Source organism: Nicotiana sylvestris, chromosome 7, assembly GCF_000393655.2.
Source record: "Nicotiana sylvestris chromosome 7, ASM39365v2, whole genome shotgun sequence".
Taxonomy (NCBI): Eukaryota; Viridiplantae; Streptophyta; class Magnoliopsida; order Solanales; family Solanaceae; genus Nicotiana; species Nicotiana sylvestris.
Genome location: NC_091063.1, coordinates 41,918,282 through 41,931,166, shown reverse-complemented (window position 1 = coordinate 41,931,166; position 12,885 = coordinate 41,918,282). Strand labels below are relative to the sequence as shown.

Sequence of the window (12,885 nt, the reverse complement as noted above, 5' to 3'; positions counted from 1 at the left end):
TAAGAATTTACATATAATTTTGTACTAAGACTAATTAAGACATATGAATAAAGTAGTCTCAAATATTCCCCAAAATTGTAGTTTGCTGGTAGTTCAACAAAAAATAATTACCAACATCAAGGAGAGAACAACCAGCAATTCCAGTTCAATGCTGGTGATCAACTGCATGGAAGCACAAGCAATACAGGTATCTACAAAATTCCTACATACATATCTACAAATTTCAAGACAACATTATTTAATTATACTAATCATTTTTTTACTATGTGTTACAGCTACAATTTCTCCAGAACATTTTCAACCACGTGTTGAATATATCCTGACTTCCAAGAAATAGCTGAGGCATATAAAGCAGGTACAGAACCATTCCTTCATTACAATAAGGTTTTTATGCAAAATTTTAATAATTTACACCTTAACTACATATTCCTACATATATCTACAATTCTCATTCCCAATTATTCATTCAAGCTGATGTTTCAGCAGAACATCTACAAGGAAATATTGAAGAAGAACCAGTAATTGATGAAGTGGCTGAGGCACAACAAGCAGGTAATATATTCTCTATATTCTCTATAACTCCATAATATTGTTCATATCTACATAGATCTACACTTATCTACAGAAGGTGAAGTTCCACAGTCGCCAATTCACGGTGTGACTGTGACTGAAGTTGTTCCTGAAGGCATTGATAAAAAAGTTGTTCCTGAAGGCATTGAAAACAAAGGTTTGACATTGGATGACTTTGAGCTGCCAGAAAACTTATCACAGTTGGTCATGTATGGCGAGCCCATACGAGATGAATCAACCCCTGTTCATCCCGGTAGAACCAGGCAACCGGGAAAACATGCACGATCACCTTTCACATCTTTGTATAGTTCTGGAGGCAGCACATCTGTTGGACCTAAATTTTTTTACCTCAAGCACCCCTTCACAAGTGTCATAGGTGAAAATGTAGATCCTGAATTGACAGAAAGGTTCACCAACTGGTTATACATTCGTAGTGATAAAGTATCTAGGAGGTATGAATGCTTCATTTTACACTGTCTGTTCACCATTTTTATACTTTAAAATTGTAATTCATTTTGTAAATTTTTTGTATTTGATCATCTTTTTTTTGTTATTACAGGAGGAAATATTACTTTTCCAAGAAGGATAACCAAATCAAGCCTTGGTTGGATTTTGGTTGTGAAAAGATTGATAAGAAGGACTGGTTTTATGACCTTGCTCACCCCGGACAAGTCATCAATAACACAGTAAGTATAAAGAACATAATCATTCACAATATCTGTTTTGTCTTCAGCTGTGTAGTGTAATTGTAGTTTATTTTTCAGCTATGATGTGTAATTGTAGTAATATTGTAGACAACATATATATGTTACTATATTTATGTCTCAGCTGTGAAATTTTGCTTTTTATGGACCTTATGTATCATATGTGATGATGATTGTATGTACAAACTGGAATTTTGGTACTTTTGACTGACTTGGAATCTCCGTGTACCACAACTGTAGTTACCTTGTAGTAATATTGTAGAGCTTGTGATTGTGCCTATTAATATTAACTGTAGGTTGAACTTGCTGATTTTTGGGAGCTTAAGTTAGGTGGTATGTTTCATTTGTTCCTCTGTATAGTGAATAAATGTAGACAGTGCATAAATATAGTTAATGTGTAGTTGTTTTGTAGTCTGATGGGTCAATTGTACATATAGTACTTGTTCACTATGGTTCATACAAACTACAATTAAATTACATTTTGTGAGGAACTTGGACTAACTGTTATATTTCTGTAGTTATAGTGTAGCTAATTTGCAGCAATCTATTAGAGTTTTTAATAAATTCAAATTGTAGTTAATCTGTAGCTGTCTTGTAGACAAGTGTGGTTACACCGTACCTTATTGTATATGTTTATTCTATTTTGGCAGCACATTGATGTTATTATGTATTATCTGCGAAAAAGAGGCAAATATGGCCCCAACAATAATACTAGGTTCACAACCACGGATTGCTTGTTCAAGACAAAGATTGAAAGAATCTATGACAAGTTCATAAGTTCTCCACCGGAACAAAGGTATTCGGTTGTTAAACCCGAGGATGATGTTGGAGAATATATTCTTGGGTACAGAATTCTTGCTAATGTTGCCTGGGATCTTGTTGACTATGTGCTCATGCCTGTGAACCTTGTAGAGAACTTCCATTGGTTGTTGCTAGTTTTTGACATAAAGGACAGACAACTTTATGTTTATGATTCCATGGTGAGAGCAAACCGTCATAAAACAGTTGAGACATTGGTTGACAAGTTTTCAATCATTATCCCTCTGTATTTGTCATGCACTGGTTTCTATGGTAAACGTAAAGACATTAACTTCAAGAGCACAAAGGCATACATCGAAAAACCAGTTACGGACCCTCTCGACATACAATGGATGGTTGCTGAGATTCCACAACAAAAGGAAGGCTCAGTGTAAAAAAATAATCTCCCTTTCTATATGTTTAATTTTTTTATTTTAATCATTTGTTATATAATGAAAAATTCTCATCTTATGCAGCGATTGTGGTGTATTTGTGGCTGCATTTGCGGAGTATGTTAGCCTTGGAGATTTGGCAATCCCAAAGGAAGATCTTTCTGATATTGACCAACACCGTAGACGCTATGGAGCTCTACTGTGGGACTATGCAACAAAGAAGCAAGAAGATGGGTCAATCAGTGAGAGTGAGGTTACTGGCAGGCTAGCAAGGAGGAAGGGTGCTCCGGCAAAAAACGAGAGGACTAGAGTGCAACGAAAGAAGAAATAGACTATTGTGTTCCTAGTTTGGTCTGTGAAATTTGGTAGTTGAATTGGAAAACAATGTAGGAAATATGTCGTTTTGGTTTTCTACAACACTTTTTGTTGATTACATTATACTCGAGTACTCTGATTACATTTTTACAGCAACAGCTTTGTCTTACAATTTGACTTTAATCTTCAAGTTATTTTTATAAATACCTTCAAGTGCCAAGTAATATCTGTATATAACTGTCATTTGTTACACAGCAGAAAGATAAAATAAATACAGGAATCATATAAATAATTTAGCCATCTTTTATCAACAAGGTTTATCAAAAAAATTCAATTTATCTACATTTAAACTACGTCAAACTACATTTTAACTACAACTCCTCTACATATGAATAACAGGACTACAGTTCTAACACAGTTAAACTACATATTCACTACAATCTGGATACAATTTACGTTGAATGCATTCTTTATTAATATCAGTTTTTTTGTATACAGTAAATATTAAAGTTTAACTATTTTATAAAAAAAAGACAACTTTAGATGCTTGACAGAATACATAAAAACATAAATAGTGCAGATACACAAATTGATGTTTATACTTCTTATTCATCTTCAAAAACTTAAACAATTACACAAGAAAATCCGATAATTTGAGCTCACTAACATTTATTTTGAATAACTATTCTAACTACATGATATTCATTTCTTTTTCGGCGCATTCTTGCAAGTTCTTTTGTTATGCCCTTCACCTCCACAATTACCACATGACACCTTGTATTTCTTTGACTTTATTTCATCAAATGTTTTATATCTTTCCTTGTGAGGTCTCCCTGGCTGCCTTTTATCTCCCGCCGGTGGCTTTACTACCTCATCCAAAATATGTTGTGGCACTTCCCATTTGCCTTCATCAGGAAGAGGATTTACTGGCATTTCATAGGTAAGCAGAAGGCTCTTCCTTGTGTAATACGGAGAGCAATAGTTTTCGTATGTTTCATTCCTATGCCTTAATGCTGCCAAAGCATGCGCACATGGAAGTTCATCAAGTTGGAATTGTCCACAGCTACATTTCTTGTTTTCTAGACACACAATGTACCGCTTCACACCATCTAACACAGTATGTATATGATCTGTTGAAGCCCTCACCTACAATTGAAGACCAAACAGAAATAATAATACATCAATCATTAAAATGGATTATCAACAATTTACCTACAAATCAGCAACAAATATATTACAGCTCATCTACAAACTATTATTACCGACAATTTGACTACAGTTTAACTACAATCTGGAAAAACTGCAGCTAGTACTTTTTTGATTCTACTGCACCAAAAAAAATATCTTACCCTTAGTTTCTGAGATAATGTACTGTTGTCTTCCAATTCTTTGTTGTATTTGTGACCAAGGTATGTGAAAGTACCCTTTGCCTTCGATAACTTTTCTTTTGTCCAACGTTCAAGAAGAGTCCTCATATACTCAAATAGATCAAATATTGGAAGCTCTCTTGCATCTTTTGTTACAGCATTCAACGACTCGGCAATGTTTGACGTCATAGTAAAAGTTCTATTCACCGTTGCATGTACTCTTGACCATCTATGATAGCCAATATCATATAGGTAAGACTTTACACGCAGGTCTACCTCTTCAATCTTCAACATCCTTTCATTAAATTCATCCATAGTGTATGACCGTGCTGTAGCAAAGTACAATTCATGTAATTGTAGATGTCCCTTCTTGAATTTTGACCTTATATTTGTCCATATATGCCACATGCAAGAGTAGTGTGCCAATCCCGGATAGACAACTGATGTTGCCTTCAGTATACTCTCATGCCTATCTGAAACAACACACATTGAAGGTCTTTCACCATATGCCTCCTTGAATTGCTCAAAGAACCACTTCCAAGACGCGTCGTTTTCAGAATCAACCACAGCATATGCCAAGGGAAAAATAGTACCTACATTTTTAAGACATAAAATATGATTAAATAACAACTACAATATATATTGAGAAATATAGACATGTTAACTACATTCTTTTATATAACTACAAAATAACTACAACATAACTACAATTTAACTGCATTTTAAAGACTGTCTACAAAATAAGTACAAAATTATTCCATTATTTACCTGCTGCATCCATGGTGCTTGCTGTCAGCATAATCCCCCTGTAGGCTGACTTTAAGAATGTCCCATCAACCACTACTACCGGCCTACAATGTTGCCAACCATTTATTGATGTACAAAGAGCAACAAATGCGTATAAGAAGCAATCATCTGCTGCCTTTTTCAATTTAACAACAAAACCAGGATAATTCTTCTCAAGAATATAAAAATATTTGGGTAATTTGTTGTAGGAGTCACACGGATTCCCTCTCAAAAACTGTAAAGCTTTTTCCTTTGCTCTCCATGCTTGCATGTAGCTTAGGTTCAGTCCATGTTCGGATAACATGTCAGTTTGTATGTCCTTTGGTGTGTAAACAGTCTTAGGATCACAATACTTTGGAACGACCATGCTACCAAGTACTGCTGCAGTACGTTTGCGTTGTATGAATATTTCGTCCATTAGGCAGCATGTGTGTTGACGGCTGGAACTTCTTATCTTGAACATTGCTGAATCATTAATTGACGTTGCCTTGAAATGCCATTTACAGATTTCAGCAACACATATAAGCCAGTAGCTACAAAAGAAATACAATATTTACACAAATTTATAAAAAAACTACAATTAACTACAAACTGACTACAATTTAACTACAATTTATAAAACCCACCTATCTTCAATCATACACTGATTTTGCTGATATATTATCCACAAATAACTACATACCTTCTATGACTAGATCTTTTTACTCTGAACTGGAACTTGTGCATCACTGAATAATTCTTCATTGCAGCAGCTACTGTTTGCTTGTCCTGATAAACTTGTCCTTCTTCAATATATGTTTGCGTAGATTCAGTTATTATTTCACTTTGATATTCCTCTATAGCTGGTGAGGATGGAAATTCAAGTAAGTTTAGGGATCCAGACGAACCTGCAAACAATAAATTCATAAATGTAGTTTCTATGTAGATAATTTTGAAAGCAACATTGCTTTATCCTTTTCAGTACTATGTGAGCTTTGTAGTTTAATTGTAGGTAATTGTAGTAATATTGTAGATAACATAGTAACACCATAACTCTCTGCAATGTCGAATCAAACATACCTGCACTGGTGCTTTCATTGTTGATTGCCAATTCCATATTGAAATCTCTTACGCTTATACATAAAGGATACGAACCTAAGTTTTTATTCTCCTTTTTGGTTTCCATGTAAGCACGAACCCCCATATCATTCCTAATCTCCATTGGAGGACAATTCTCGTTCACAATGTATTTGATTTCTATAATTTTATCCGATGTATCAATCGATAATTGTTCTGCAATTGTAGAACTGAGAATTCCGTAGTTTGCATTATCATCTACCACAATGGCATCAACTTCAAAATCTCTAAATCTACCATAGTTATCCCAATTACCATTCGATTTCAGCATTATTGGGATTTTTGACATGATTTCGTGTAGTTTATAGGAAAAAAGACGAAGAACAAATATAGTTTCTACAATTTGAATACTGATATCGACGAAGAGCAATTTTGTACAATTTGAGACAAAGAACAGATATAGTCTCTCTTCAGTAATTGTACAATTTGATTGCGTTTTTTGTGAGATCTCTTTCTGTTGAGGAAGGAGAGAATTACGCAACTGGTGCCTTCATCAGGAAGAGAGATCTCCTTCATTTCAAAATTGGAATAAAATCCTTGACAGAATCACATCAGATTTGGTGCCTTCATTTTAGGGCTTTTTAATGGCAAAATCTACCTATTTTTGGATTGGTATATAATTTGTAGTAAAAGTGTGGACTACATGGGTAAATAACAAATTATGAACATTTTTGGTAATAATGTTTGATATATGGTATAGATAGGTGAAAATCCCTTTGCATATATACCTATTTTTGGGCCTATGTGGAAGTTATACATTGCATAAAAATTTACAAGATTTACAAAATTTACAATTCGGAATCAAAAGTAGTTTTATCTTTTTAATGCAATTTCAAAAAATTCAAATCTTAAGTAGTTCAATCTCTTTAATGTAACTTTAGAAATTAAATCTTAATTTCTTTTATCTTTCAAATGCAACTTCAAAAATTCAAATCCGAAGTAGTTTCAAGCTCTTCAATGCAACTTCAAAAATCAAATCTTAAGTTCTTCTATATTTCAATGCAACTTTAGAAATTTTAAATCTTAAGTAGTTCAATCTCTTCGATGCAACTTCAGATTTCGAATCTTAAGTTCTGAAACATAACTTTGTTCGTCGAATTTTAACAAGAGGATTTAACTCAAATAGCCGTCTACCTAATTTCTTAAATGAAAAATAGCTGGTAAGTATAATATATGTCTAATTCATATATAATATATGTATAATCAACTAATTCATATATAATTTATGTATATCGGCTAGAAAATGTAAACATTGAATCTGGCAGGCTATTTGTGTAACAATCCCTTTTAACAATACAAACATACGATTCAACACCCAAATATACTCCAAATGAGCTCAAGTTTGAAACATAACTTTCAAATATCATAAAGAACAAACCTTAATCATCAAATTACCAAATAACAATAAATCTAACATTAAGCAGAAGAAGAAGAAGAAGAACCCTAAGTACAACTTGCAATGGTATTTTGCCAAAAGGCTCCTGGATATATAGAACATGAATACAAAAAAGAAGAAAGCAATACAACTTGCAATATATATATATATATATCTGAAATTATCCAAACTAGGTATCAGTTAAACTTTTATTTAAAAAGTGGGTACAGGTTAAATAGAGGTGACCAAATCAGGTGCATTGTTAAATTTTTACATGTGTGCTAAATATTATATGGAGAATTGTACAAGTAGGAACATTTAGTGCCACCATTTAAATTTTAACTTTATTAAGAAAAAATTTAGAATATAGCCCTGTTGTCAGAATTTTAAAGCACCGATGTCAGAATTTAAAAGCAGGAATTTTAAAGTATAATGTCAGATTTTAACGCATGCTGCTAAAATTTTGAACCATGCTACCAGAATTTTAAAGTATACTACCAAAATTTTGAAGCATACTGACAGAATTTTGCTAGAACTAAATACTGGCTACATGTTTCAAAATTCTGGCCACGAACTTTAAAATTTCGACGCAAGGTTATTTTACTAAAACTTTTCTTAATAAAGTCAAAATACAAAATCTCGGTAGATAAGAGTTTAATGATTGGCAAAACTTACATTGCCACTAGTCCTGGCGGATAGTCATGAGTTACTTTGAGATTCTTGGTGTTTTTATTTTTTTATTTTTTTGTGGGGGGGGGGGGGGGTAAGATCGTCCAAAATTGATTGAAAAAACATATCACCATCTCCTTACATGGTTCTGAATAATTACTTCATGAGATTGTTTTAAGATTGAGTTATGCTTAAAGTTCATTTTTTTTGTCATAAACAAAGCAATCCAAAAGCCCAAGATTGTTGAAATAAAAAAAGAATGACAATTATTTACTTGTCAAATAAATGGAAAAATTTAAAAGAGCAAAATATCATTATTAAACGATTAAACCGAATGGAAGTGCACATTTCTTCGAGCTCGCTCAAGTAATCAAATGAACAAATATTATTGAAATTCGACCACAATTACCAACACTATTAGATAGTAAGTTCGTACAATATAAATTTGTATTATAATTTTGATATAATTCTTTCAAATATTTTCTGAGTTCCTCAGTATAACAATTATCAATTTACATGAGATTAGCATAAAGAAGTTGATTCCAAGTATCAGGAACACCAGGAAGACACCAATGTGTACAATCCATGCCTTTATACCTAGGGCTTCCATAAATAGAAGGATGACCATCCACTCTATATTGTGACAATTTGCTTATACTCAACAAATGAACTGGCTTTCCTGTTTTTCCCAACACTTGGTCCAATAGCATGTTTGCTTGAACTTTACTTCCATATATTAGTTTTTTCATGGGTTTCTTTTCTCCCCAACATTGCATTTGTTTGGTCTTCCTCCCCCATTCTGTGGCACTGTTAATTAATGTAACATTTATTAGACAAGGAAAAACATTAGGATGTATTACTCTAATGGAAGTTGGAGATTCTTATTTGATTCTGTTAAATAATAAAAAAAAAACTTACTTGCTGTGATCAGGGGAAATACCCTGGAAGAAGACTTGAACTTTCTTGAAATTAATGTTGCTGGAAACCCATCTACCCCATGTTACCAATGCTTTTTCATAAGCTTTTAAACGATCCATATCTTTGCGCATGTATTTCCCATCTTGAATCACATCCCATCTGCAAAATAATTAGTACCAATTTTAGTATCTAATATTGAAACAATAACATACTCAATACAATTTCACAAATAGGATATAAGAAAAGTAGTATGTACATGGACCTACCTGAGAAGGTAGAGAAGCTAGTATCTAATATAGTCCACTAAAAATATTTCTTGTTAGTACTCATCCGAAAAGGATTATAGGTTCATATACAAAGTTAATCATATAAATTTTGCTGTGAACTCGCAACTCGCAAATTTGCGGGGACTCTCCAAAATGTAGCTGCACCCGTATCGGATCCTTTAATGATGCATTACTTTTGGAGGATCTAACACGTATCCGGCCACATTTTCGGAGAGTCCGAGCAACATAGAAATCGATTACTTCTATTTACATAAAATTGCATATTTTAATATTACATACATATAAAATACTACTATAAATTTTTTTTTAAAAAAATTATTAAAAATATTTAATGAATGTTTAAAATCGTATTCTCTCCATTCCGATGACAATGAAGGGGTTCTTCAAAGTACATCTGTCAATCATGTAAATTTCGGATGCAATTCAGACCAAAAAAAAAAGGGAGGGGCAGCTTGGTGCATGAATTATCCCGCATTTACTCAAGGTTCGGGTTGCATCTTAAGGGATGTGATGTAGATAGTCTACTTTGATGCAAGTATCAGTGATTGATTCCGCGGCTCTAACCCGTACAGTTCAGACATCAATTTTGTTATTTTCTAAAGAGAAAACTTATGCATTTAGAAACTACATTTAATTACTATAAGTATCAAGAGATCAATTAGCCAAAGTAAAAAGCTGTTTGATTCCCTAGCTAATAATAATGGTGTTGTCAAATGGAACATAAGAAATAACAAAAAGTTATACGGCTTATGAAATAATAATAATAATAATAATAATAATAATAATAATAATAATAATAATAATAATAATAATAATAATAATAATAATAATAATGTCATCTTATAATTGACGGATGAGTATTAAGTATAACTCACGGTTGTTTTCTTCCAGTGTGAAGCCACCAATGCCAAGTATCAAAGATCAAGATGTCATAACACACCCAGAACTTTGAAGACCCTGCAACCGAGTCCAGCTTTAGCACTCTTTTTGATTTCATCTTCACTATGTCAACCAGCAGCGCATTTCTCACGTAACTCACTGTCACTTGCTTCGACTAAATTCAATCAACCATTAAAATGGAGAGATTTTTATCAATTATAATATATTTGACACTAACAATATTGAAAGCCAAATGTTAGGGAGAAAAAAAGAGAGGATGGATGAATCCAAAGGCCAAACTAGAGCCAAAGGCGGACCAAGGATTTGACGGTCATGGGGGCATCGTTACATTCAACATAAATTTATCATTGCTCATAAAGATTGGTACGATGGCCTTGACTATTTCTGGAAGACATTTGCAAGTATATATGGTAAGGCTAGAAACAGCCTCTTGAAAAAATGTAGGGTAAGACTGCATACAATAGACCCTTGTGGTCCAGCCCTTTACCAAATCCCACACTAATAGGAGCTTAGTGTACCGAACTGCCTTTTATTAACAAGTACATATGAAATTTTTACCGAAGTTTCCAGGTGCCGATAACTCCTCTCTCAATCATGTAAGTCCGTCTCTGACTAGAGCGGATAAGTCGGTTAAGTAAAACCACTACTTTTGGCTCGGTTCACTTATATATACTAAAAGAGTTAAAAATATGTATATATAATAGATCACATCTATTTCGAACAGTTAGACTCTAAATTCTTAATTCGCCTTGATTACTTACGGGTATAGAAAAAGTTGACATGAGAGCTCCATTTCTGGTGACATTGTAATATGCACGAGGGAAGGCCGAATGAAGCATGCAAGCCAAGGATTGCCATTGATTCAAGCTCAATGAATCTCCCACGAACAGCACCTTCTTATTTTTAATTCTTCTCACGAAATCCTTTCCATCCCACCTACGTAGTATCCAAAAACCCAAGATAACTATAATAAATGATACTTCACGAGATCACAAGATTAAATAATCTTCCATTCATTTAATACTCAACGCGGGAGTACAGCATGTACTTGTCAGATTAATATTCATCAAGTTTACAAATGACAAGAAACTATATTACTAAGAAAGCAACCTTTTGTTTAGTCATTTGCTTCTCGAATTTCAATCACACATTTCATACAAAAATACCTAAATGGCAAAAGACACAATGCACGAAAACTAATACTCCTATTATCGAGCAAAACCTGTCCACCCTAGATTAACGAATATTTACAAAGCACGACATAATAGACGAGACAAACTTTGCCATGGTCCTAAGTTCTCCGAATTTTCTTTTTTAAGCTAAAAATTTGAAGTTCTAAAACCACAAAGTTTTCTTCCCGCCGCCCCAAAATTTCTTCTCTTTGTCTAGAAAATAATACTAATGCAATAATTAATTACTCTTTCCTTGGCCGGGAAAAATGAATTACAACAGCTTATCTCTATTGATTCATTTTTAAATTGTACTAATAGGATGCTCAAACATTTAGGAGATGATAAACATTTGTGTTGTCCGACGTTTCAAAAGAGACGTACAGAAATAGAGCTGAATAAGTAGATGATCTAAGAAGGCAAAAAAATGTACTCCCTCCCTCCTTAATTGTCTACTATATACAAAAAAAAAATACATTTTATCTATTTCTATGATGTTTGGATTTTTCTAAACAAAGAGAAATCAAAAGATAGGCTTATTACCTGGTCAAGTCACAGTTCCGCGGTTGCCATCTATACTTGAGATATTCTTTATCTGGTCTGCCATTCCTTACACAATCAAACTGCTGCAAAAGGAATGGACAATCTTTTGCACTATAGAGTGGGTACTTATAATCTAAAACCCATCTTCCATCATAAATATCGCATTGTGCAGCCAAATTTTTAGGTGGCGGCTTCTTTTGCTTGGCTTCTGCTATATCAACGTTATTGCTAATTAAGCAAATAATGTTGATTATCACTAATGCTTTCACAAACCAAGGGAAAATCACACAACCTTTCATGTTAGAAGTGAAGGGCAGATGATAGAGAAGAAAAAAGAAGCATAAGGTCAAGTTACTGCAGGTAATGGTGGAGGATTTAATGTGTGAGATTTATGAACAAAAGGAGATAATAATTAATTAATGAGCGAGCCAGACAGCGAAAATAAGAAAGATAAGGGAGATTTAATGAGGAATTAAGGAGAGTGTGGTTTATGCGTGTAGGCAGTATGCATCACGTTCATTAAATGCGGAATATTGGGAGTAAAATTGGCGGTTTAATTTGCTTTTTCCCTAACTGTAAAACGACGTTCATAATCCTAATTCCGGAGACTATGTTCAACAATTCATACTGACTAATTACATGTATATGGTGGAAAAAATCTAATTACATGTATAGATACGCAGCATGTTTAATTTCTCAAAATCATGACTAGTTATGGTAAAAGGAATATAGAGAAAATAAAAAATAGATAATATATTAAGTTAAATCTATTGACTGAATGGATATAACTAAATACTATAGTACATACTAGAAATACACTTCCTATTCGACAAAGAAAATATAATTATTTATCAAGACAAAATTTACTCGACATTAAGATTCAAGGCAGGAGATATTTTTGGTGATCTAATTCAAATAAGAATGATCAAATACATAGACAACTCTTAAACTCGTGAAATTTTTTGCATATGTAGGA

General features: G+C 33.3%; 3 protein-coding genes across 3 annotated transcripts; 1 reads left to right on the top strand and 2 right to left on the bottom strand.

The window, feature by feature from the left end:
* Positions 1-540: 540 nt before the first annotated feature.
* Positions 541-2,795, top strand: LOC138873041 (uncharacterized). The gene is made up of 5 exons (XM_070151472.1): positions 541-552; positions 626-1,022; positions 1,130-1,256; positions 1,925-2,463; positions 2,549-2,795. Exons 2-5 carry the CDS (start codon positions 778-780, stop codon positions 2,793-2,795), a joined length of 1,158 nt encoding a protein of 385 aa, XP_070007573.1. The 5' UTR covers positions 541-552; positions 626-777.
* Positions 2,796-3,481: 686 nt separating this feature from the next.
* Positions 3,482-6,337, bottom strand: LOC104231769 (uncharacterized). The gene is made up of 5 exons (XM_070151471.1): positions 5,992-6,337; positions 5,615-5,819; positions 4,915-5,465; positions 4,129-4,739; positions 3,482-3,925 (listed from the first exon to the last, which is right to left on the bottom strand). The coding sequence occupies exons 1-5, from the start codon at positions 6,335-6,337 to the stop codon at positions 3,482-3,484; spliced, it is 2,157 nt and encodes a 718-aa protein (XP_070007572.1).
* A 2,252-nt stretch (positions 6,338-8,589) lies between these two features.
* LOC104231768 (protein trichome birefringence-like 43) lies at positions 8,590-12,329 on the bottom strand. The gene is made up of 5 exons (XM_009784821.2): positions 11,910-12,329; positions 10,959-11,133; positions 10,173-10,351; positions 9,011-9,169; positions 8,590-8,899 (listed from the first exon to the last, which is right to left on the bottom strand). The coding sequence occupies exons 1-5, from the start codon at positions 12,206-12,208 to the stop codon at positions 8,605-8,607; spliced, it is 1,107 nt and encodes a 368-aa protein (XP_009783123.1). The 5' UTR covers positions 12,209-12,329; the 3' UTR covers positions 8,590-8,604.
* Between the last annotated feature and the right edge of the window lie 556 nt (positions 12,330-12,885).